Genomic DNA, 26,872 nt, shown 5'->3' with positions numbered 1-26,872 from the left:
AGCGATGGTTCCGCCAGGTTTAGTAGCTAATCCAAACCTGAAGGACAGAGGCTGGACTTGGTTGTCAGAGGCTATTTGAGGCGCACACCACTGGGAGCATTTAATAGGAGCTTATCCCAATATCTTCCCCCAACTATAACAACCTTAAGGAGCCTCTGTATATAGAAAACTATAGCACAGTATAGGCCCTTTTGCCCAGAATATTGTGCTGTCCTTTCAACTTACTCTAAGATCAATCAAAACCTTTCCTCCGACATAGACTTCCATTTTTCAATCTATGTCCCTAACCAAGAGTCACTTAAATGTCCCTAATGTATCTGCCTCTACCACCACCAGTGGCCAGATGTTCCACACACCCACGAACATCTGTTTAAAACACCTACCTCTGACATCCCCCCTATACTTTCCTCCTATAGAGTTTAGACTTTAGATATAGCACTGAGCCATGTCATCTGTAAAATTCTCAGATGACTCAGCAACGGTTGGGTGTATAGAGGGAGGATGGGAGGATGAACACAGGGCCCTGGTGCAGGACTTTGTCAAATAATACAAGCTGAATCATCTGCAGCTCAACATCAGTGAGACAAAGGAGATGGCAATGGACTTTAGGAAGACTAAGCCTGCGCTGCTCCCTCTTACTATTGATAGTGAGAATGTAGATGTGGTGACGATCTACAAGTACCTGAGGGTGCACTTGGATGACAGACTTGAGTGGAGCACCAACACAGAGGCTGTGTACAAGAAGAGCCAGAGGCGCCTCCACTTCTTGAGGAGACAGATGTTTATTTGGAGTATGCAGGCCTCTCTTTCACATCTTTTACCAGACTGTCGTCGCTAGTACAATCTTCAATACAGTGGTATGCTGGGGCAACAGCATCAACACGGGTGATGCCAACAGGCTCAATAAACTGATTAGAAAGGCTGGCTCTGTTATAGGAGTCAGACTGGACACACTGGAGGCTGTGGTAGAACAGAGGACCCTCTGGAAAATCCTGCCAATTCTGGACAACGTTTCTCACCCTCCGCATGCCACCTTAGCTGAACAGAGGAGCACTTTCAGTAATAGACTAAGACAATTACACTGCTCCAAAGAGTCATTCTTACCCTCAGCTATTAGGCTCAATAATGAGTCTAACAGGATGACCCCCTCCTGTTAGACTGCTTGAGCTAACTTATTTTTTATTCTTATTCACTTCTCTTCTAATATTTATATATCTGTGCACTTGTAATGCTATTGTGACCCTGTAATTTCCTTTTGGGATCAATAAAGTATCTGTCTAGCTCCAATCACCTTAAAATTATGGCCCCTCATATTAGCCAGTTCCATCCTGTGAAGGGGCCGAATCCATTTGTAGAAGTTTGTCAGAATCTTCGATGCCTCTGACATAGAATCAAAATCAGAATCAGCTTTAATGTGCAAACACGAGGAAATCTGCAGATGCTGGAAATTCAAACAACCCACACAAAATGCTGGTGGAACACAGCAGGTCAGGCCCGAAATGTTGACAGTGCTTCTCCTTATAGGTGCTGCCTGACCTGCTGTGTTCCACCAACATTTTGTGTGTGTTGTTTCATCTTTAATATCACCGGCGTATGTCATGAAATTTGTTGTCTTTGCAGCAACAGAACAATGCAATACATAATAATAGAAAAAAACCTGTGAATTACACTAAGTATATACTACATATATGTGTGTGTGTATTAAATAGTAAATAAGTAGTACAAAATGCAGAAATATAAAAGTAGTGAGGTACTGTTCATCGATTCAATGTCCATTCAGAAATCAAATGGAAGAGGTGAAGAAACTGTTCCTGAATCGTTGAGTGTGTGTCTTCAGGCTTCTGTTCCTCCTCCCCGATGGTAACAGCGAGAAGAGGGCATGACCTGGGTGATGGGGTCTTTAGCGATGATGTCCTGGATGCTACAGAAGCTAGTGCCCGTGATGGAGCTGACTAAGTTTACAACTCTCTGTAGCTTACTTCCATCCGGTGCAGTTGTTCACCTCTCCATACCAGATGGTAATGCAGCCAGTTAGAATGCTCTCCACAGCACGTCTGCAGAAACTTGCGAGTGTCTCTGCTGACATACCAAATCTCCTCAAATCTTTGAGAGACTTTGGTTATCTATGTAATAAAAGCAAAAGGCTTACCTCAGAAATCCATTGCTACTCTAGGGGAGCAACTTTCCATTCAGACTTGCTGGTCACTACTCTCAGATATTTGGTGTTTGTGTCCCACCTGAGCGAGTCAAGTGGACACACCAAGGGTAGGATGGGAGGAGTGTCAAATGTCATGTCATATGGATGAAGTGTTAGACAGAGGCTCTGAATCTTCTCCAGAGAGTGGCAAGGTCTCATTCTGATTGACTATAGCAGGGGTTCCCAACCTGGGGTCCATGGTAGGGGCCTCTTGCATAAAAAAGGCTGGGGACGCCTGGGCTATAGGGATGGGTGACTTTAAAAGGAGGTGTAAGGCGCTCCTTCCCTCCGCTAGCCTGCAGGCCATCCTTGGGCGAGGTGTAGCACTTGCTTAGTCCCACCGATTAGGGTCACGTGAAGCCATGGGAGCAATTGATGGATGGTCATATGAGCAGCCAGTGCACATCACAAGTCCTGGTTATTTGACCACTGACGCCAGGCAGACAATCTCTGAGGAGTATTGATAATGGCTGGGGTCACAAGCGTCTTGTAAAGACACTGCCCAGAAGAAGACAACGGCAAATCACTTTCTGTGGAAAAATTTGCCAGGAACGGTCATTGTCATGGAAAGACCACGATCGCCCACTTCGTACGCCATGGCGTATAATGAGCAAATGAAGAGGGACGAGGAAGCAACATACTGTGGAGCTTAAAGAGAGGCAGTACTGAGAAAGGTGAATTATCTGGAGCAAGACATTATATTTCATCTGGGTACCCTCCAACCTAATGGTATGAATATCGATTTCTCTTTCCAGTGTACAGATTCCACCTCCTCTTCCTCTATTCCCCACTCTAACCTTTTACCTCTCCACACCTGCTCACCTCCCCTGGGTCCCCTCCTCCTTCCCTTTCTCCTATTGTGCACTCTCTGCACTCTCTTCTCCTATCAGATTCTTCCTTCTCCAGCCCTTGGCCTTTCCTACCCACCAGGCTTCACCTAAAACTTCCCAGCTAGCCTCTTTCCCTCCCCCCCCCCACCTTTTTTTATTTGGGCATCTTCCCCCTTCCTCCTCAGTTCCAAAGAAGGGTCTTGTCCTGAAACGTCGACTGTTTATTCCTCTCTATAGATGCTGCCTGTCCTGCTGAGTTCCTCCAGCATTTTGTGCGTCGTTGTCCCTTTCCGCGCCCTGTGGCACCTCAGCCAGCAATTATGCAATTTGACTGTTTTTAATGAGACTGAGTTGCTAGCTGAACACTTAATCCAGCATGCAAGGAGCTGGCCGGATTCGAACCTGGGACCATTTACCTCAAAGTCCGGCGCTGATGCCATTACACCACTGGCCAGGCCATTTAGTGTGTGTTGCTTTGGATTTCCAGCATCTGCCGTATTTCTTGTGCTTGTAATTTATCTGAAGTTTTGCCTGGTTACCTTTGGGGGTTTGGCAGAATTTATGCCGAACTTTCTCCTCATGAGGCAACTATCGCAAGCAAAGAAAACTGTTGCAACGGTGTGTAGTTCTTCAGGGTGAAAAGCATTTAGCAAAAGAAACACCTTACAATTCACAGTTCAGAAGGTGCCTATTCTTTGCTAAAGGCACTGAAGAGTTATTTGTATCCTTCATTTATATGCCATAACTCAGTGCACAGGATTATGTCATTATATTATTCTGTCTTGTTACCAGGTGTAGAGGAAAACAGCAACACTTTCTGTGTTTCCTCCCTAGTAACGTGTGCGTTCCTACAAACCGTCCTCAGCCATCTCAGAACTCATCAGAACGAACTGGAAGCTGGCCTTCCTAAGGCTCAGGACATTGCCCAGGGATCCTTGTCAGAGAAGGTTGAGCGAGTTCATGCTTTGCTCCCTGGAGCAGAGGAGGATGAGAGCTTGACTTGATAGAGGTGATAAGAGGCATTGATCAAGCGGACAGCCAGTGACATTTTCCCAGGGTGTAAATGGCTAATACCGGGGGCCATAAATTTAAGGTGTTTGGAGGAATGTGTGGGGGAGGGATGTCCGAGGTAACTTCTTTACAGAGAAAGTGGTGGGTGCATGGAACACTCTGCTGGGGTGCTGTCAGAGGCAGATACAGTCGGGCTATTTAAGGGACACTTTAATAGACTCAAAGGTGTTAGAGAAATGGAGGGCTATTTAAGAGGGAAGGCCTAGATTGATCTTTGTGTCCTAAGGAAGGATTTCGGCCTCAAACACCGACTGTTTACCCTTTTCCATAGATGCTGCCTGGCCCGCTGAGTTCCTCCGGTGTTTTGTGTGCATTACTTTGATTTCTAGCACCTGCAGAGTTTGTAATGCATACAAAATGCAGGAGGAACTCAGTGGGCCAGGCAGCATCTATTCAAAAGAATAAGCAGTCGACGTTTCAGGCCAAAATCCTTCATCAGGAGTGGAAAAAAGAGATGAGAAGGTGGAGGGGGAGGAGAGGAAGAAATACAAGGTAATAGGGGATAGGTGAAACTGGGAGAAGGGTAGGGGTGAACTAAGGAGCTGGGAAGTTGATTGGTGGAAGAGATAAATGGCTGCATAAGGGGGAATATGATAGGGGCGGACTGGAGACCACAAAGAGAAGGGAAGGGGGAAGAGCACCAGAGGGAGGTGATGGGTAGATAAGGAGGTAAGGTGAGAGAGGGAAATGGGAAAGGTGAAAGGTGAAGAAGAGTGGGGGTACAATGACTGGAAGTTGTACTACTTTGATTTCCAGCATCTGCAGATTTTCTCTTGCTTGTGATCTTAGAGTAGTTTCATCATGATCATTATCATTATGTGCTGTGTTGTATGACATCATCATTATGTGCCATGTCCTATGACATAGGCCATCATGGTCTTGTGGCCATGAATGCTCTTGGCAAATTTTTCTACGGAAGAGGTTTGCCACTGCCTTCTAGGCAGTGTTTTTACAAAATGGGTGACCCCAGCCATTATCAATACCTTTCAGATACTGTTTGCCTGGTGTTAATAGTCACATAACCAGGACTTGTGATATGCACCAGCTACAGAAAGGATGTGACAGTGTAAAAATCAAGATATCCTAGTGGAGGATGGAGATTAAAAGGGAGGCTCATATTAATACCAAAGAGTTCTGCTGGTTAGGGAAACTAATGGAAAAGAGTTTACCCAGAGTGGGAAATCTGGATTTCAATTCCAAAAAAGGCTCTTCTTGGTGGAATATCTGGAATTTCTGCAAATATTGGAACTTATATGTTCTTCCATTACGTGTTGTGTCCGATGATATGGGTGATCATGGTCTTTCCATGAGCATAATTGTTCTTGGCAAAGTTTTCTACAGAAGTGGTCTCATAACCAGGACGTGAGATGTACATCACCTGCTCCCACGCCCATCCACCATCTGCTCCCATGGCTTCACGTGACCCTAGTTGGGGGTGAGGAGCTAAGCAGGGGAGACACCTTGCCCAAAAGTGACCTGCAGGTTAGTAGATGGAAGGAGCACCTTACACCTCCTTTGGCAGAGACATATCTCCATCCTGCCACCCAATAGGTTAAGTCTCAGTAATATTTATTCATTGATAATTACTTTTTTTCGCATTTGCAGTTTGCCTCCTTTTGCACACTGGTTGTTTGTCAGTCCCTGTTTACGTGCCATTTTTCATAAATTTTTTTGTATTTCTTTATTTTCCTGTAAATACCTGGAAGGAAACGAATCTCAGGGAAGTATATGGTGACCACACATGTACTTTGATAATAAATTTACTTTAAACAAGGATCAGAAGATCGCCCGTCTCCAGACCACGATGTCTGCTGCCATGTGCTTGGACCTCGATTCTGTCGGACGCCCCAGATTATGGATCTCTCCGTCTCCACCCCTAGCCCCACTGGGTCTGGGCACTTCCGGACAGGTGACACTATCATCAGCAACACCGGTTCCAACGATCCCGAGTGGATCCATCGCCGTCAACGCTGGTTCCTACGACCCCGGACACCTCCAAACTGCTGACTGCGTGACCTGCAGCTCTGGCTCCAACCTGGGCCTCGACCGCCAGCACCTCCAGGCTGAGACTTCACGCACTGCCGCTGGACCTCCCCCCCGCCCCCACCACCACTCTGCCACCCCATGTCTCTCAAGCCCCACCGTCATTCTCTTGGGTCTTCAGAGCCTCCATCATCCTCCCATCCTAACTTCCCTGAATACCTCAACCCTCCTCTTGCCCCTGACACTACCAGCTCTCCTCCCCCCTCTGACCCCAGCTCTAATAGTCCTTCCCGCCTCCTCTTAACACTAGCATCTCCCCCCTTTCCGCTCAGTCCTGAAGAAGAGTCTCAGCCTGAAACCTTGACTGTTTATTCATCTCCATAGATGCTGCCTGACCTGCTGAGTTCCTCCAGCGATTTTTTTTGTGTGTTACTTTAAACCTTATGAAGTCAGCACAAGATTGTGGGCCAAAGGGTCTGCACCACACTGTAATGTTCTACATTCTATATTAGACAATATTCAATAGACAATAGGTACAGAAGTAGACCGTTCGGCCCCTCGAGTCTGCACCGCCATTCTGAGATCATGGCTGATCATTCACTATCAATACCCAGTCCCTGCCTTGTCCCCATATCCCTTGATTCCCCTATCCATCAGATATCTATCCAGCTCCTTCTTGAAAGCATCCAGAGAATTGGCCTCCACCGTCTTCCGAGGCAGTGCATTCCACACCTCCACAACTCTCTGGGAGAAGAAGCTCTTCCTCAACTCTGTTTTAAATAACTGACCTCTTATTCTCAATCCATGCCCTCTGGTACTGGACTCTCCCAACATCTGGAACATATTTCCTGCCTCAATCCTATCAAATCCTTTAATTATCTTAAACATTTCAATCAGATCCCCTCTCAATCTCCTCAATTCCAGCGTGTACAAGCCCAATCTCTCCAATCTCTCTGCGTAAGACAGCCCTGCCATCCCAGGAATCAACCTAGTGAATCTACGCTGCACTTCCTCAACTGCCAGAATGTCCTTCCTTAAACCTGGAGACCAAAACTGTACACAATATTCCAGGTGTGGTCTCACCAGGGCCCTGTACAAATGCAAAAGAACATCCTTGCTCTTGTATTCAATTCCCCTTGTAACAAAGGCCAACATTCCATTTGCCCTCTTCACTGCCTGTTGCACTTGCTCATTCACCTTCATTGACTGGTGAACTAGGACTCCTAGGTCTTTTTGCATTTCTCCCTTACCTAACTCGACACCGTTCAGACAATACTCTGCCCTCTTGTTCCAGCTTCCAAAGTGGATAACTTCACATTTATTCACATTGAATGACATCTGCCAAGTATCTGCCCACTCACTCAGCCTATCCAAGTCTCCCTGTATTCTCCTAACGTCCTCTTCGCATGTCACACTGCCACCCAGTTTAGTATCGTCAGCAAACTTGCTGATATAGTTTTCAATGCCCTCATCTAAATCATTGACATAAATCGTAAAGAGCTGTGGTCCCAATACAGAGCCCTGTGGTACCCCACTAGTCACCTCCAGCCAGTCTGAGAAACACCCATTCACTGCTACCCTTTGCTTTCTATCTGCCAACCAGTTTTCTATCCATGTTGAAACCCTGCCCCCAATGCCATGAGCTCTGATTTTACTCACCAATCTCCTATGTGGCACCTTTTCGAATGCCTTCTGAAAATCTAGGTACACAACATCTACTGGCTTACCCTCGTCTAACATCCTTGTTACACCCTCAAAAAACTCCAACAGATTAGTCAAGCATGATTTGCCCTTGGTAAATCCATGCTGGCTCGGCCTAATCCTATTTTTGCCATCTAGATGTGCCACTATTTCGTCCTTAATAATGGACTCAAGCATCTTCCCCACGACTGACGTTAGGCTAACAGGGCGATAGTTCTCCGTTTTCTCCTTCCCTCCCTTCTTGAAAAGTGGGACAACATTAGCCATTCTCCAATCTTCAGGAATTGATCCTGAATCTAAGGAACATTGGAAAATGATTACCAATGCATCCGCAATTTCCTGAGCCACCTCTTTTAGAACCCTCGGATGCAGACCATCTGGACCCGGGGATTTATTAGCCTTCAGTCCTACCAGTCTACTCATCACAGTTTCTTTCCTAATGTCATTTCCTAAATTCTTTCCTATATTCTATGTTCCAAGATCATTGTAAGGGTGCACCTGATTCTTCGTCATCGTAAAGTGCCTTTCATATGGAAAATAAAGCATCCCATCGCATAACAAAATTTATTGCATCTCATTTAAGCACGAGTAATCAGTTTTGCAACTTGAAGTAGCAGCTTGAAAGCTTAACACATTCATTGGAGGCACGGTAGTGTAATGATTAGCACGACATAGAACACAGAAGAGTACAGCCCACAATGTTGCGCTGAACCAGCCTAAAAAGCAAATCGACCCCCCCCTCCAAAAAACGAATCCCTCCTGCATACACCATATCCATATCCCTCCATCTTCCTCGTGCTCTTGCTGCAGTTGGGTGATTTTTTCATGCGTGGTGGGTTTGATGGCCGTGTTGCCGTTTAGAGTGATCTGTTAGTTTTTTTTGTGTGGGGGGGTGGTTGGGGCTTGATGTTCTTGCCATTTGTGTGATTTGTTTTCTTTTGTGCATGGGGTGGGTTTGATGTTTCTCTTTGAACAACCTCCATGGTTTTTTTTGTTTCGTGGCTGTCTGGAGGAGGTGAGTCTCAGAGTTGTGTACTGTATAGATACCTTGATAATAAACGATCACTTGAACCTTTGATATTCATGTGACTATTTGAACATCTCTTAAAAGCCTCTAATGTATTTGTCTCTGCCACCAGACCAGGCATCGCATTCCACATATTCACCACTCTCTGAGTCAAAAACTTACCCCTCACATCCCCCTTGAATCCGTCCCCTTTTATCTTCAATGCATGCCTTCTGATATCAAACATTTCTAACCTGGTAAAAAGATACTCCCTGTTTCCTCTCTCTATGCCTCTCATAATCTTATAAACCTCCATCAGATCTCCTGTCAGCCTCCGTGGCTTCAGACCAAACAACCAAAGTCTGCCCATCCTCTCATGATGCTTTCCAGTACCAGGGTCCCAGGTTCAATCCCCACAGCAGCCTGTAAGGAGTCTATGTTTTCACCGTGACTGTGTGGGTTTCCTCTAGGCATTCCGGTGTCCTCCCTGCAATCCCAAAGAAGCAATGGTTGGTAGGTTAATTGGTCGGTGTAAGTTGTCTGGTGATTAGACCAGGGTGAAAACGAGGGATTGCTGGGTGATTCAGCTTGAAGGGCCGTGCTGTATCTCAATAAATACATTTAAAATTGCAACAAAACCCATTCTAAGGTCTAGACTTAATTTTCAGTTCATTTGCATTCCACCATTAGCAGAGTAAACATGACTGCATCCTGTGTATCCAAGAGCAACTGAAGGGCAGATTAACGTCAGCTGGTGGGTACGTGAAGTGGAAGTCTTCTTTTGGCAGCAGAATTAAGTGGTTTAAAACTATAGACATTGGGTCAGAATTAGGCCATTTGACTCATCCAGCTGGTCTGCCATTCCATGATGGCTGATTTATTAACCCCCTCAATACCATTCTTCTGCCTTCTCCCTTTAACCTTTGATTCCCTGACTAATTAACAGCCTATCAAACTCTGCATTAAATATACTCAGTGGTTTGGCCTCCACAGCCGTCTGTGGCAATGAATTTGACAAACTGACCATAAGACCAGAAGACGAAGGAGCAGGATTAGGCCATTTGGGCCATCAAGTCTGCCCCACCGTTTCATCATGGCTGATTCATTTCCCTCTCAGCCCCAATCTCCTGCCTTCTACCCGTATCCTTTCATGTTCTGACTAATCAAGAATCTATCAACGTCTGCCTTAAATATACCCAAAGACTTGGCCTCTGCAGCCGCCTGTGGCAATGAATTCCACAGATTCATCTACCTCTGGCTACAGAAATTCCTCCTCATCTCTGTTCTAAAAGGATGTCCTTTTATTCTGAGGTCATGCCCTCTAGTCCTAGGCTCTCCCACTATAGAAACTTCCTCTCCACATGCTCAGTAAGTATATTTGATAGATTTCAATGAGATCCTTCCTCATTTTTCTAAGCTCTAGCACAGGCCCAGAACCACCAAAAGCTCCTCAAAGAAGTTTTTCATCACCTGGATCATTTTTTGTGAATGTCCTCTGGAACCTCTCCGATGCCAGCACATCGTTTTCTAGATAAGGGGCCCAAAACTGCTCACAATACTCCATGTGTGGCCTGACTATTAGCTTAAAAAGTCTCAGCATTACATCCTGGTTTTTATATTCTAGTCCTCTAGGAGCGAATTTTCTTCCTCACCACCAATTCACCCCACCAGTGAATATTTAGGGAATCCTGCACCTTTTACACCTTTCTTTGGCAGGTGTACAGTAGCACAGGGGCAATGCTGTGGGAATAGTAATGTGGAGGTGTCAGCCACTGCTCTGGCGAGTTTGTGCTCAAATTTCGTCAGCACACAAGAAGGTGAACCCTAATTAAAAGCCCTGGGGCAAAATCCAAAAGTCATGGCATTTCCTGATGTCTATCGACCCATGTCTATCCAGCTTTAAGGAAAAAAGATGATCTTTATTAGTCTACATGTACACTGAAACTTCAAAACGTACAGTGATATGCATCATTTTACATTGATGAAGTCCGAAGATTGTGCTGGGGGAGCCCGAAAGTGTCACCAATGTCAAAATAGCATGCCCTCAACTTTCTAACCCTAACCCATACGCCTTTGAAAGGTGGGTGTCACAGTGACGGAACCCAAGTGCGAAGGGGAGACAGACTCCCGTGTAGAGATGGCAAACAGAGTTTGTGCAGAGGAATTCCAACAGAGCTCGGGAGGTCAGTTGAGTGTCAGCGTGAGACATAACATTCTCAAAACTAGGACCCCGCGATAAGCACTGTGGAGCGTCCACTTAATTGGCACAGGTGACCCAGAATCTCTGAGCCTATCAAAATAAACTTAATGAGGTTAAACAATCAATGGCAATAGTTAAACCACAATTAACTAATTAAGGTGCTCCAGAATCCTTGGAGCCCCTCTCCCCGCACAGGCTGGGAGATCTCATTACTGTGGGAGGAACGTGGAACACCGCCAGGAAGGTCAGTCAAGTCTAGTCGAGTCTTGATGCCCGGATCTTGAGTCTGTAAGTCTCTGTGAGTGCACTGGGGAAGTTAGGGCCTGGTGTCTGCGAGTCCACGAGTACACTGGAGGCTGGGGGCCAAAGACTGCCCGTCCTGGGATCTGCATGTGTGTGGGTGGGCGAGAGCAAGGAAAGGGCGAGATGGGCTTGTTTCTCCGTTGTTGCGTTTGTACGCTCTGTTCTGCCAAAGATGGTGGGCATGCTACGTTGGCACCAAAATGAGTGGCAACACGTGGGCTGCCCCCAACCTATATCCTTTCCAACCAATATCCTTTGTTCAGCTTCTTGTCGTAAATGCGAGTCAGTCCCCGGTTCTTAATGGGATTGGTAAGCAATAACCAGTCCAAAGTTAAAAGGTTTACAAACAAGCAGCACTATTTATTGAGCAGAGGCTGCTGCCCACAGCACCTAGGGTGACCACTAAAGAGATGCTGTGTAAGACAATGGGGTAATGTTAATTGGCTTGCATTAAACTGACAACACTGGTTAAGTTATTTAGCTCAAGGAAGCTTGCAGACCAGATTGATACTATCACTTAGCACATCAAATAGTTGATGTGTTAATTGTTGTGTACTCAGAGAGTCAGCTTCATGCTATTAATTGAGTGTCTCTGGGAACTCTGTCTATAGAAACTTTTAGACCATTTGTGTGCAAATGTATTTGCAAATATATAAGCGTTTGAAGTCACCCACATGGCAGAGAAACAATATTAATGTAAGAGAGCATCAGGCTTGTTAGGAATGGTCATGAAACAGCAAGAAGAATGACAGAGGACAGAGTGACTAGAGTCCATTCATCTGCCTTTGATTTCTGCAACTGACAACAAGTCCATCTGCAACTTGTCAGTATGTCATTTTAGCTGGTAGGAATTGTACCTATGTTTTGGAAATCCTTTGTATTTTAGGAATCATTTCTAATTTGGAAGTTTTTTTATAGATAGCGGGGTCAAGGGATATAGGGAGAGGGCAGGAATGAGGTACTGATTGTGTATGATCAGCCATGATCACAGTGAATGGTGATGCTGGCTAGAAGGGCCGAATGGCCTACTCATGCACCTACTGTCTATTGTCTATAAGATAGAAATCCTCTGTGAGTTTTAAATATGTTTTGTCCTTTGGGCAAAATCCAATATTTTGTCTGGACTTTATCAATAAAAATAAATGCACTGTGTTTAAACCACTTTGTTTGCAGGAAGAATCTCCTCCTGGGCAGGGAATGGGGACCCTTTGCTCAAATAGTTGGGCCTTGGCAGCTAAGTGCATCAGGGAGGATAAACAGAGGTGAACAGGTCTTTGAAGAGTTGGCAGGAATAGTATAATCTCATTTTAGTGAGGGTAACTGCATCTATATTGATCAGGGTTCAAGATCTTTGTTTGAGTTTAGAACTTCATGGTCAGCAGACTCAATACCATCACCTAAACTCCTGGGTGTCCTCATACCAGAAGACTTATCCCAGCCCAAAATATTGATCCTTTCACCAAGAAGGCAGGCCAGTGACTATATTTCAATAAGAGTTTGAGGAGATTTGGTATGTAACCAAAAACTCCAGCAGGTTTCTACAGAAGTACCGCGGAGAGCTCTCTGACTGGTCCCATCACCATCTGGTATGGAGGTGCCATTGCGCAGGATCAGAAGTTGCAGTGGGTTGCACTCTCAGCCGGCACTCCATGGCTGCTGGCCTCCAGGTATCAAGGACATCTTTAAAAGGTGATGCCTCCCGAAGGCGTCATCCAACTTGAAGGACCCTCACCATCTAAGACATGCCCTCTTCTCATTACTACCATCAGTGAGGAGGTACAAAAGCCTAAAGATACACACTCAACACTTTAGGAACAGCTTCTTCTCCTCCTCCAACAATCGATGAGCCCATGAACACCACATTACTATTTTGCTCTTGTTTTGCAACATCTCCTTATTTTTATAATATATTTATATTGTAACTTATATATATGTGTATGTATTACATTGTACTAATACATACAAATATATATAAGTTACAATAGAAATGTATTATATAAAAAAATTGTACTAGGTTCCAAGGCTGTCAAGCCGAGGAGTGGTAGTGGGGACAAGCTCCCACTACCTAAAAGTGCTCTTCACGGCATCCGCCTCAGATAGTCTCTGACAACCAAGTCCAACTCCTGGTCTTCTCATGTGGCTTAGCCTCTAAGCCCGGCGGAACTGTTTCTACTGTCAGGAGAAGGGGTGAAGGCGGGTCCTGGCGCCTTAAAGCCAGTGCTTCAGGTAGATGGAGCTCATCAGCATGGGAAGGCAGTCTATCTAAGAGAGGGAAAACTCTAATTTCAAACCTCCGCTGCCTTGCGGCCATACCCACTCTTGGGAGAGGCTTCGGGAGTAAACCTTGAGGACAAATCCGGAGCTGGAGTCCCTAAGGAGTCTGACGTTGCCTTCAACCTCGTTCTGGCAACTCCTGCGACGTCACTGGTGCCAAGCTGTATCGGCCCTTGCCCTTCCCTTGGACAACATCGGTGGTGTGGAGAGGGGAGACTCACTGCATGGGCAACTGCTGGTCTTCCATACAACCTTGCCCAGGCCTGTGCCCCGGAGAGGACACACCAGTAGACTTTCCAGACGCAGATCCATGGTCTCGGGAGGCTAATGGATGCCATCACACCACATTGTACTACTGCTGTAAACCAATAGATTTTATCAAGTATGCCAGTGATATTAAACCTGATTCTGATCTGCAGTTTTTTTCTGTTGTGTATTTAATACTTCAGTTCTATTTGAGTAATCTTGTGTGTACATAGGTTGATTAAGCATTTTTGTTCTTTAACTAACTAATTACAGATTATATGTAAATTGCTCATGTCCTCATGCTAACACGTGATACGTGCACACCTCGCTTAAAGCAAGGACGAAGTTACATCTGTATTTTCGGACTCCCGTGTCTTTCTTTAATGTATTGAAGTTATAAAAGATGACAGATTCAGTTTGGTTCCCTTATGTCATTTAGTGAAGACAATGTGACGTTCTTAACTGGTGCACGCAGATGCTAATCTACTGAAGGAATCTAGACTTGTGGCGATTGGGGAGTTGGGAGGCCACCTATCATCTTATGAGCATTACAGCCACGAGTAGCGGAATAGCCCACCTCTTCTTCAATTTCTGATGTCCTTGTGATTGAAGAAAAACAGAGTTAGTCTTAAAGTGCTTTGGGATATCCTAAATTCATGAACTGCATGATTCTGACAACGAATATTAGTAAAACATTAAGTTTGCTTCACTGTCTACAGATTTTGATAGCATTTTCTGCATTCAAAGCTCAAAGTTCAGAGTAGAATTTGTTATCAAAATACATCCCCGAGATTCATTTTCCTGTGGGCATTCTCACAAATCTATAGAATAATAACTAGAACAGGATCAATAAAAATGCTAATATAAAATAAATAGCAATAAATAACGAGAACAGGAGATAATGAGAGAAAGAGTCCTTAAATGTGAGATTATTTGGTAGTGGGAATGTTTCAATGGATGGGGCAAGTGAGAGTCATTATCCCCTTTTGTTCAAAAGCCTGATGGTTGAGGGGTTGTAACTGTCCTTGAACCTGGTGGTGCGAGTGCTGAGGCTCTCGTACCTTTTATCGGATCACACCAGTGAGAAGAGAGCATGTCCTGGGTGGTGGGGATCTCTGATGATGGATGCTGCTTTCCTATGACAGAGTTTCATGTGGATTTGCTGAATGGTTGGGAGGGCTTCACCCATGAAGTACTGAGCCAAATCCACCACCTTTTGTCAGATTTTATCTTCTAGATCTGACTGATAGCGTGAAACAATATTGCTTTTATATTCACAAATTTTATTTGTTTTTAATGCAAATTTAGCATAACAATGCTTTTCTCCTAGGTATTATTTCCATATTAAATGAATTCATTAGGGGTTCTTGGTGGGTGTTTCATAATCTGTTTTATTTTGCTTCAATACTTCCTATTGCCAAGAAAGAGTATAATCCAATTACACATTAAATGTAAAACTAAAAAGTTAATCTTTCCATTCCTGCTTGGATTTTAGATTTTTATAAGTTCACTTGTCAAAATTCAGATCAATTCAAATGCATAAAGATCTAATCAAAGAAAGCACAATAGTGCCTCTACTTCCTCAGGAGTCAGCAGAGATTTGGCACGTCATCGAAAACCTTGACAAACTCCTATAGAGTTTGTGTGGTGGAAAGTGTGCTGACTGGCTGCATTATGGCCTGGCATGGGAACAACAATGCCTTTGAGTGGAAAATCCTAGAAAAAATAGTGGGTTCCCTCTCAACCATTCAGTGCATCGACATGAAACAATGTCATCAGCATCCATCATCAGAGATCCTCACCACCCAGTCCATGCTCTCTTCCCGCTGCTTCCATCAGGTAGAAGGTACAGGAGCCTCAGGGCCCACAACACCACATTCAAGAACAGTTACTACCCCCCCAACCATCAGGCTCTTGAATAAAAGAGGATAACTACCCTCACTTGCCCATCCATTGAGATGTTCCCACAACCAATGATCTCACTTTAAAGACTCTTTATCTTGTTCACGTTCGCATTATTTATTGGTATTTATTTATATCGACATTTGCACAGCTTGTTGTCTTCTGCACTCTGGTTGATCTTTCAGTGATCCTGTTATAGTTACTATTCTATAGATTTGCTGAGTATGCCCACAGGAAAAAGGATCTCAGGGTAGTATATGGGTTGTATATGTATATGGTAATAAAATTTACTTTGAACTTTTGAACTTCAGATTTTTAAAACCGCACTTGTCAAAATTCAGATCAACTTGAATGCACAAGAATTTAATCACCTTTGGTGGACTGGGATCGGTTCCAGATGCTGCTGAGTCAGCTGATGACCGTCGAAGGTTCAGTAGATCTTTAGATTTAACTTTGATCTTTTCAACAAGGAAGAGGGAAAGACACGGTTAGATGGTCTTTATGGTCCCCTCTGCATTGGTGAGACCCGTTGTCGATTGGGGGAAACGCTTCGACGAACACTTCCGCCCCATCCGCTGAAAGCGCGACTTCCCAGTGGCCAAGCGTTTAAATTCCCATTCCCATTCCCAACGTTCCGACATGTCACTTCACTGTTCCGCTTGTGCCAAGATGAGGCCTCCCTCAGTGCGGGGGAGCAACGCCTTATACTCGGACTGGGTAGCTCCAACCCGATGGCATGAATATCGATTTCCGCTTCTGGTGAACAAGTTCACCCCCACCCCCCGCACCCTCCTCTATTCCCCACTCTGACCTTTCATTCTATTTTACTCAGAGAGTGCTGGATGATGGTGGAGGCAAATACATTAGAGGCTTTTAAGAGACATTGGGATAGGCACTTGAATGTAAGGAAGATGGAGGGATATGGACATGGTGTAGGTAGAAGAGATTAGTATTTGGGAGTTTCTAATTTGCTTTTTAGCTGCTTCGGCACAAGAATGTGTGCCAAGTGGCCTATTTCTGTGCTGTACTCTTCTATGTTCTGTGTTATAAACCAAGTAGAGGATTAGATTATAAAAGCAAGGATATAATGCTGAGGCTTTATTAGGCATTGGTCAGACCACACTTGGAGTATAGTGAGTAGTTCTCTGATCCATATATAAGAAAATACGCTTTCATTGGAGAGGGTCCAGAGGAGGTTTACAAGAATTATTCCTGGAATGAAAGGGTTAACGTATGAGGAGCATTTGATGGCTCTGGCTTGAGTACAAGTAATGCAAAAATAAAAATGTAAGAAGCAGCGAGGTAGTGTTCAAGGGTTCAATCTCCATTCAGTAATTGGACGCCAGAGGGGAAGAAGCTGTTCTTGAATCGTTGAGTGTGTGCCTTCAGGCTCCTGTACCTCCTCCCTGATGGTAGCAATGAGAACAAGGTGTGACCTGGGTGATGGGGGTCCTTAATGATGGACATCGCCTTTTTGAGGTATTGACAATAGACAATAGTTCTTCCTCAATTCTGTTTTAAATAACTGACCTCTTATTCTCAATCCATGCCCTCTGGTACTGGACTCTCTCCTTGAAGATGTCTTGGATGCTATGGTGGCTAGTGTTCATGTTGGAGCTGACTGAATTTACAAATCTCTGCAGTTTTCCTATGCAGTCGACCCTCCCTTCCCCTCCCCTCCCCCAACCCCCTCCACCCATACCAGATGGTGATGCAGCCAGTTAGAATGCTCTCCACGGTACATCTGTAGAAATTTGTGAGTGAGTTTGGCTCACTCTTTTCACTTCTGATCCCTCTATGAGCACTGGCGTATATTCCCTCATCTTACCCTTCCTGAAACTCGCCATCAGCTCCTTGGTCTTACTGACATTGAGTGCAATGTTGTTGTTGCAACACCACTCAACCAGCTGGTCCATCTCGCTGCAGTACTCCCTCCCGTGTTCATCTGAAAGTCTACCAACAATAATTGTATCATCAGCAAATTTATAGATGGCATCTGAGCTATGCCTAGCCGCATATTCATCGATGTAGAGAGAGTAGAGCAGTGGGCTAAGCACACATCCCTGAGGTGTGCCGTTGTTGATTGTCTATGAGGTGGAGGGTTAAATTTGACAAATTATTTTTTGGACTACCTTTGCTGTGCCCATGGTCTGTTTTTTTTTATCAATTACGGTATTGTCTGCACTGTTGTCACTGTATGTTAACTATAATTATGTGTAACTATGTGGTTTTGTGTAGGTCTTGTAGCTTTAGTTTTTGGTTTGTTGGGTGGTAGAGTCGGTCTCCTGATTTGGTGTGTCTGGGTAGTCTTGTTTTGTCTGGTGGATTTGGAGCTCCTTTCCAGGGAACGCGCTAAGATGGTAGCGCGATATTAATACACAGCAGCCTCTCCGGACTCTGGAGTTAGGGTTTACCAAACATTATGTGGATTTTCTGGTGTACTCTGTTTTGTCGTGTGCTTTTGTGATATCATTTTGGAGGAGCGTTGTCTCATTTTTTTGACTGCATTGCACTTGTGGTTTCTAAACGACAATAAACTGAAACTGAAAATTGGGGCTGCTGGGTGGCATGGCTCGATGAGCCAGTTTCGCTCTGTATCTCAAAATAGATTTTAAAAATTTCTCTTGCTATGTCAGTCATCCATTGGTGGTGTTCTTTTCGCTTGTTCATTTTCCCACTGTCCAAAGATGTACCAATTGGTAGGTTAATTGATGATTGTAAATTGTCCTGTGATTAGGTTAGGGTTAAACGGGGTCTGCTGTGCAGTGTGGCTTGAAGGAATAGAAGGACCTATTCTGCAGTAAATCTTAATGAATAACTACATGATTTGTCTAACAGCTTTCCAGCTAGATTCTTCTCCCTCCCTTCCACCTTTTTATTCTGGCGTCTTCCCCTCCTTCCTTTCCAGTCCCGAAGAAGGGTCTCGGCCTGAATGAACGTCAACTGTTTATTCGTTTCCATAAATGCTGCCTGACATGCTGAGCTCCTCCAGCATTTTGTGCGGACAGGATCTGATGGATGTCATCAACAGGAAAGGTCATGGGCCAAACATGGATCAAATGGGCCTAGTTTAGGAGGCCACATTGGTTAGCATGGAAGAAGGGCCTGTTTCTGAGTCGCATTATTCGATGACTCAGAGGATTCCTATCTGGATCTGATCCATGATATTGGTGACCCAGAATCCAACAAGATAAGTGATTCTAAGCTCTCCTCTAAAATAGTCTGACAGTGCAGTGTCTGTGAATATAAAGAGATAAATGTTGTTTTGAAAGCCATGTGTCCACCCTGCAAACTTGGACATGAAAGAAGTAACCATCTTGGTGAGATAACGGAGACTCCAAGTGTTTGGTTGCCCAGCGTGGCACCTCTGCTTTAAGAAGAGAAGGGCAAAGCAAAGGATCATCAAAGTGAGAACTGACTGGATTACAGATGGACAAAACCAACAATGAGATCGAGGAACATTCAGGGGCTGCCTCTGCCTCTCCAGGTAGTCACCTGTAAGCAGCATTTTAACTGCTTCTCCTGAACAACCTGTTCAAAACTGGGAACCGAGTAGAATTAAATGTTTTCCTGGCACATGCTGAGGTGATGTTTAATATTTAATAGGTGCTGAATTATGTATAACCTTCAGAAAAGGGAAAGGTGGATTGCTTTGAAACAGAAGTTTCTTAGTATTTTCCAGATGATTTATTTGACAAATAAATGGGTTTATTTACACAGTCAGCGAACAGGCCTCAAAATGCACTTTGAAAGTTTATGACACAACTATACCCCTAGCAGTGAAATTTATACAAACTTATTCAGAGGTTCGGTTCTTTGCAAAAAAAGGTACTTCTTACAGTGTTATATGTGAAACCAAGCTGATCACTCTAAACCTGAGGTCATAGCTTTTTCCAACAGCAGGGAACTATGAGTTCATAGGCCCCCACAATGCTTACAATTTCACTCTCCTCGTTGACTTGTGATCTGTACATGTCGATCCCTGAGGACTCGAGAAGAAAGTTGAAGACCTCCTGCAGTTTAGGGTCACCCATCTTGTATATGTAAATTCTTCCGTAGATTTTATCCGTAGTGAACTAAGTTATTGTGTGTTATATGTGTACTACTGGTTTGGAGGAACGTTGTTTCATTTGGCGGTATACATGTGTATAGTTAAATGACAATAAACTGGACTTGGTTTTAGCATGAAGGAGGATGAGAGGTGACTTGGTGAGAGGTGTACGAGATGATACACGGCATAGATCGAGTGGATAGCCAGCTCTTTTACCCAGAGCAGAAATAGTTAGTACAGAGGGACATCATTTTAAGGTGATTGGAGGAAAGTGTAGGGAGGATGTCAGAGGGCATTTTTGTTTTTCAAGGAGAGTGGTGGGTGTGTGGAATGTGATGTCAAGGTGGTGGTAGAGGCAAGTTCATAGGAGGCCTTGAAGAAACTCTTAGATAGGCACACGGAGGATAGAAAAATGTCGGGTTATGTAGGAAGGAAGGGTTAGATTGATCTTAGAATAGGTTAAATGGTTGGAGCACCATCATGAGCCGAAAGGCTTATTCTTCTTGGCCCCCGTAGCTCTCAGTGGAGAATTGGCCTTCAATAACCTCACAACTGGACTTCATCATTATTTCTGCAATCCATTGTACGGGGGATTGGCCTGTACAGTTTTAACAGAGCCCTGTGGGCCTTCCTTACCTGTTTCCATCACTCACGATGAGGACATAGGGTTGGACTTTGAAAGGTCCAAAGGGCCTATACTATGGATTAATTTTCTATGTTCTATGCTGATTGAGGATCAGCAGATCATATTTTGAGGTGTAATGTGTCTGAACGTGCTTCTCACTCAGTATTTACATAAAACCCAGTCACTGCTGTTGGAATCTTGGCAACGTACAGTAATCTGCCATTCTTATCAATAGTGAAACAGCTAGTGCCTTCAGGGTGCTGGGGTGGATGTATGTCTCTACCAAAGGAGGTGTGTAACGTGGGAGCAGGTTCGCGGGTTTGGAGAATGAGACAGAAAACACCAACTATGAATGATTTATTTACAACTATTCAAAGATTCAACCAAACGTCTAAGTGCCCCCAAGTTACTCAAGCTACAAAACTAAATAGTCAACAAACAGATACTCAGCTAAGAGCGCAAACCTGGAGCAAACTTGAGGTTACGACCTCAGGGCCTCTTCGCTACCCCGTTTCCCTGCACCTTCCCAAATTCCCTTCTGAAAGCCCTGATTGATTAGAGATAAGGGAGCAGGACTTATGTGGGTAGATTGAGCAAATATAATGCTTTCCCTGAGGTACAAAGGAGGCTTGAGAGGTGACTTGCTAGAAGAGTACATGACAATATGAGGCATGGACAGCCAACTCTTATACTTCCGGTTTAAGATGGTTCTACTGAAGTTGTGCAACAGAGGCTTAGAAAGCAAGAAATATGACTAAGGACGTTATTAATAACACTTTTTGTGAGGTAAATTGTGGTCAACTATCACCGCGAACAATGAAGAGATGAGGGAAGGCAAAGCTGACTTGAGGGGTGAGCCATGTTGGTGCGTTGCAAAGTCAGGGCGCAACACATTTGAGGCGGTTTTTGAGACGGAGGTAGACTTGGAGTGAGTGATTTGATGAGGAGTTGAGGTGGAGTTTTGGTGTCCATCCGCCTAAACTAGGTGTGAGGTTGGATTGATCTAAGTGCAGAGTTGATTTGGAGCGGCTTCAGTCTGGGCAGCAAAGTCGAGGGCGTACGCCGGGGCATGGCCTAGTGTTTGGCCGGCCCAGAAAGACTGGAAAGAGAGGGTGCCAGGGCTGGAGGTGAGGGTTGGGCCGGTTTCTCCCGTTGTCATGTGATGTTCACTCCTCTCTCCGCAGCATTGAGGCTGTGAGACTCCTTCGGCTCCTGTGCGCTTCATGTCTGCGAGCTTTGTGACAGCTGGCCCCACCAAATCATGAACTTTAGACTGAGGCTTTGGGCCTACTCCTGCTGCACTGGGGACTTGGGTCTATTGACCCAATTTGGTTTTGAACGCTGATGCTTGCTTTGATTGCACGATTTGTGTTTTATTTTCCCTCTTTCGCTGTGCGTTGGGTGTTGGTCTTGTTTTTTTTTAATTGAGTTCCTTTGGGTTTCTTGCTTTGCAACTGCCTGTAAGAAAATGAATCTTAAGTTTGTACAATTTATACATTCTTAGATAATAAATGTACTTCGGATCTTGAAACTCCGTAGAAATGAATTTGCCGGCCTTTGTGGGTTTTATTTAGGACCGTTGGTGTGGACTGTGTGATGTACGTGTGGTTTGAATGAAATGAACTGGGAGATATTAACAAGTTTTGTGTTTTATGAGTCTATGTTCATGACCCTAGCCTAATAAGATCATGAGATAAAGGAACAGAATTAGGCTATATTTGGCTCATCGAGTCTGCTCAGCCATTTCATCGTGGCTGATCCATTTTCCCTCTCAGCCTCAAATCTCCTGCCTTCTCCCCGTATCCCTTCATGCCCTGACCAATCAAGAATCTCTCGACCTCTGCCTTTCATCTACCCAATGACTTGGCCTCCACAGCCTCCTGTGGCAACGAATTCCACAGATTCACCACTCTCTGGCTAAAGAAATTCCTCCTCATCTCTGTTCTAAAAGGACGCCCCTCTATTCGGAGGCTGTGCCCTCTGGTCTTAGACTCCCCCATCACAGGAAACATCCTCTCCACATCCACACCATCAAAGTCTTGCAGTGTTTGATGGATTTCTCTGAGTTCCTCTGATATTCCAGTGAGTAGTAGGAAGTGGAAGGAATCTGATAGGAGAGGAGAGTGGACCATAGGAGAGAGGGAAGGAGGAGGGGACCCAGGGAGAAGTGATAAGCAGGTGAGAGGAGGTCGGAGGTCAGAGTGGGGAAATAGAAGAAATGGGAGAGGGGATTTTTATTACTGAAAGAAGAAATTGATAGTCATGCTATCAGGTTGCAAGCTTCCCACACAGAGTATTTTTATAGCTTACTACTCCACTGCAGAGAATGTTAGTGAGTGAACCCTAACACTCTGATGGACTGCCATTTGGGAGTAACATCCCAATCGATACTAAAAGTGAGAGGAGATTTGCTGAAGAAAAACATTGAACCAGATACACTTCTTGTCCCAACATTCATCCGGTAGTTTGGGGAGTTATTGTTATTTTATCATACAGTGTTTTCCTATGGCAGAGGAGACCACTCAGCCCATCAAGTCTATTCTGGCACTCAGAGTAACTACTTCCTTCCCGTCCAATGATTTGATTTAAAATCAGAGAACGTATACAGCTTTCAACCTGAAATTCATACTCTTCACAGACATCCACGAAGCAGAAAAGACCCCAAAGAATAAATGTCAGAAACATTAGTACCCAAAGACCCCCTTCATCTTCCCGTGCACAAAAAACAGCAAGAGTACAACACTCCCCCTCCCCACTCTCCCCACGTACCTCAGTAAAATCATCAATCTCTCCCAACAGCCTCGCAAGCCAAAGCAAAGCTCCTGTAGTGGCCATGGTCTAGAGTCCATCAAAAACTACTGTCCATCCCAACACTTCGGCATCTTGGACAGGCTCTCTCTCAGTACCGAGGGAGAGAGGGATCACTCCTGCAACAGCGAGAGGCGTTTCAATGTTCCAATCTGCTATGTTGCTTGTCCAAATCACGTTCTTGAGGATCAACAGACTCTCTCTCACCATTGAGAAAGAGAGAGAGAGAGAGAGAGAGAGTGTGAGAGAGTGAAAGGGAGAGGAGGGAGAGAGGAAGAGAGGGTAAGAGAGAGAGAGGGAGAAAGGGAGAGGAGAGAGAGAGAAAGAAAGAGAGAGAGAGAGGGAGAGAGAGAGTGAGGGTGAGAGGCAGAGAGGGTGAGAGAGAGGTAGAGAGAGAGGGTGTGAGGGAAAGAGAGAGAGAGAATGAGAGGGAGAGGAGAGAGGGAGTGAGAGAGAGGGTGAGAGGGAGAGGATGGAGAGAAAGAAAGAGAGAGAGTGAGAGGGAGAGGGGGTAAGAGAAAGAGGGAAAGAGAGAGGGAGAGGGAAAGGAGGAGAGAGGTGAGAGGGAAGGATAGAGAGAGAGAATGAGAGGGAGAGAAGAAGAGGGAGAGAGGGAGTGAGAGTGAGGATGAGAGGGAGAGAGGGTGAGAGAGAGGGTAGAGAGAGAGGGTGTGAGGGAAAGGGAAAGAGAGAAGGAGCGAGAGGGTGAGGGAAAGGAGGAGAGAGAAGGTGAGAGGGAAGGATAGAGAGAGACAGAATGAGGAGAGAGGGAGAGAGAGAGGGAGAGAGGGTGAGAGGGAGAGGAGGGAGAGAGGGAGAGAGAGGGTAAGACAGAGAGGGAGAAAGGAAGAGAAGGAGAGAGAGAGAAAGAAAGAGAGAGAGAGGGGTGAGAAAAAGAGGGAAAGAGAGAGGGAGAGAGTGAGAGGGAGCGAGAAGGTGAGAGGGAAGGATAGAGAGAGTGATGATGAGAGGGAGAGAGGGTGAGAGAGAGAGGGTAGAGAGAGAGGGTGTGAGGGAAAGGGAAAGAGAGAGGGAGCGAGAGGGTGAGAGGGAAGGATAGAGAGAAAGAGAATGAGAGGCAGAGAAGGAGAGAGAGAGAGGGAGAGAGAGGGAGTGAGAGTGAGGATGAGAGGGAGAGAGGCCGTACATCACCAGTGCACACCACCTGCTGCCCCAATGTTTCAGTTTCCTGTGACACTCCTGTCGGTGACATCGGCAGGGAACCAGGTCGTCCATGAAAGTACATGTCTTCCAGACCGCACCTAGAGATAATGAAATGCCAGAATGAGAACGAGAACCCACTGCTGCAGAGAAACGTAGTTTGAGCTGCTGTTGCAGATCTTGGACTCCAACAGGACCCCAGCCAACTTGAACAGAAAAAAAGAGACATGAAAAAAAAGGAGGAAGAATAAACTGCTTTGCGGCGAACTGGAAGAAGTACCTGGGTCTGCTAAAATCTCTGGCACCACAGTTTTCCCTATAACTGAGCCAGCCACCGACTTTGACGCTGGGTTATGGCTGGAGGTATCACAATTCATTCCCCCAACCCCCTACAGGTGCTGTTTGACCTGCTGAGTACTTCCAACAAATTATTTGTTGCTCCATTAACCTCCTCCTGAGTTTCCTACCCTGCCCCTACACGAGTGACCATTCAACCTACCAACTGGCATGCCAATCAGAAGTCATTACCATTCGCCATCGAGGGGTCAGCAGTCCTGATCGTAGGGCCAGCTGAGGAAGGAGGGAACTGCTTCAAACTCCTGGGTGGTCCATATCTCATATATCAACATTTTGATCCTACAGGAGGACAACAACCTCGTCGTGGTTTGGAGGCTTGTGCGCCTCAATGACCTGGAGAGTAATGCTGGCTGGAGTCGGGGGTTTATGCTTTGGCTCGGTGGGGTCACCATGCCAAACAGGCCAAAGGGTAGAGCCCAGACTTAGTGACCTCTTGGTCCTCAAGGGTTGGGGGTTCAGCTCAGGTCTAACACCGCTGACTGATAAAACTCTTACAGAAACAGCAGTGAAGAAACCTTCTACATCTGAGTGGCCAAGGACAGGGAGAGATGGAGGACCTTCATTGCTGCTCTAAATGAAATGGGCGGTTAGTAATAAGTAACACATTGATGCAGTTATGATGATTAGACCCGGGGGCTATGTTTCATTTGGAGTTGAGGACTCCAGCAAATTTCTATAGCCGTGCTGCAAAGGCACTCCGACTGGCTGCATCACCATCCGGTCTGGAGGCTCCAATGCACGGGAAACTCCAGGGAGCTGTAGATGAAGCCGGCTTCATCTTGGTCACTAGCCTCGCCACCATCCGCAAAAGGAGATGCCTTAAGAAGGTTGCATTTATCCTGAAGGGTTGCCATCACCCGGGACATGCCTTGTTCTCATTGCTACCATCAGGAAGGAGGGACAGGAGCCTGAAGACCCCTCTTCTCATTGCTACCATCAGGGAGGAGGTACAGGAGCCTGAAGACCCCTCTTCTCATTACTACCATCAGGGAGGAGGTACAGGAGCCTGAAGACCCCTCTTCTCATTACTACCATCAGGGAGGAGGTACAGGAGCCTGAGGACCCCTCTTCTCATTGCTACCATCAGGGAGGAGGGACAGGAGCCTGAAGACCCCTCTTCTCATTACTACCATCAGGGAGGAGGTACAGGAGCCTGAAGACCCCTCTTCTCATTGCTACCATCAGGGAGGAGGGACAGGAGCCTGAAGACACACACTCAGTGATTCAGGAACAGCTTCTTCCCCTCTGTCATCAGATTCCTGAATGGACACTGAACCCATGAACATTACCTCACTACTTTTTTAAAACTTGCATTATTGCATTAAGAGGAATAGGCAGAGTGGACAGCCAGTGCCTCTTCCCCGGGGCGCCACTGCTCAATGCAAGAGGACATGGCTTTAAGGTAAGGGGAGGGAAGTTCAAGGGGGATATTAGAGGAAGGTTTTTCACTCAGAGAGTGGTTGATGCATGGAATGCACAGCTTGAGTCAGTGGTGGAGGCAGATACACTAGTGAAATTTAAGAGACTACTGGACAGGTATATGGAGGAATTTAAGGTGGAGGGTTATACGGGAGGCAGGGTTTAAGGGTTGGCACAACACTGTGGGCTGAATGGCCTGTACTGTGCTGTATTGTTCTATGTTCTAAGCGCTACTTATTTAATTTAACTATTTATACTGAAATTCACAGACTTTTTCTCTATTATCATGTATTGCAATGAACTGCTGCCGCAAAGATAAGAAATTTTACGACTTATACTGGTGGTATTAAATCTGATTCTGATACATCGCCATATAACACCTTGAGGTTCATTTTGCTGCAGGCATTTACAGGACACTAAAGAAATACAACAGAAAAAATATACACCGACCAAGCCTGACAAAGGAGCAGTGTGCAACTGAAGACAAGTTGGGCAAATATTAAAAAAAATACTGAGAACATGAGTTGTAGCGTCCTTGAAAGTGAGTCTGGAGGTTGTGGAATCAGATTAGAGTTGAGTTGAGTGAAGTTATCCATTTAAGTTCACGAGCCTGATGGTGTAAGGTATTAACTGTTCCTGAACCTGGTGGTGTGGGACCTAAGGTGCCAGTACGATGGTAGGAGTGAAAAGAGAGCATGGTCTTGCGTTAGTGTAGTGGTTGGCACAATGCCTTATAGT

General features: G+C 45.3%; 1 protein-coding gene across 5 annotated transcripts in view; it reads right to left on the bottom strand.

Annotated features, from left to right (window-relative positions):
• Positions 1-19,425: 19,425 nt before the first annotated feature.
• Positions 19,426-26,872, bottom strand: part of LOC132380428 (proline-rich protein 36-like) — a 24,055-nt gene continuing 16,608 nt past the window's right edge. For 2 of the 5 annotated variants that reach the window (XM_059949224.1, XM_059949222.1), the window contains exons 2-3: positions 23,159-24,459; positions 19,426-21,847 (exon numbers count right to left, since the gene is read on the bottom strand). In XM_059949224.1, the coding sequence (XP_059805207.1) occupies positions 23,337-24,443 (1,107 nt within the window). In that variant the 5' untranslated portion in view covers positions 24,444-24,459 and the 3' untranslated portion in view covers positions 19,426-21,847; positions 23,159-23,336. Of the gene's footprint in view, positions 21,848-23,158; positions 25,289-26,872 lie in introns of those variants that run through there. The other 3 variants (XR_009507763.1, XM_059949223.1, XM_059949221.1) reach the window with 3 other exon arrangements.

This window comes from Hypanus sabinus, chromosome 24 (assembly GCF_030144855.1).
Source record: "Hypanus sabinus isolate sHypSab1 chromosome 24, sHypSab1.hap1, whole genome shotgun sequence".
Taxonomy (NCBI): Eukaryota; Metazoa; Chordata; class Chondrichthyes; order Myliobatiformes; family Dasyatidae; genus Hypanus; species Hypanus sabinus.
The sequence above is the reverse complement of the archived record's forward strand: the minus strand, read 5'-3'. Positions and strand labels throughout refer to the sequence as shown.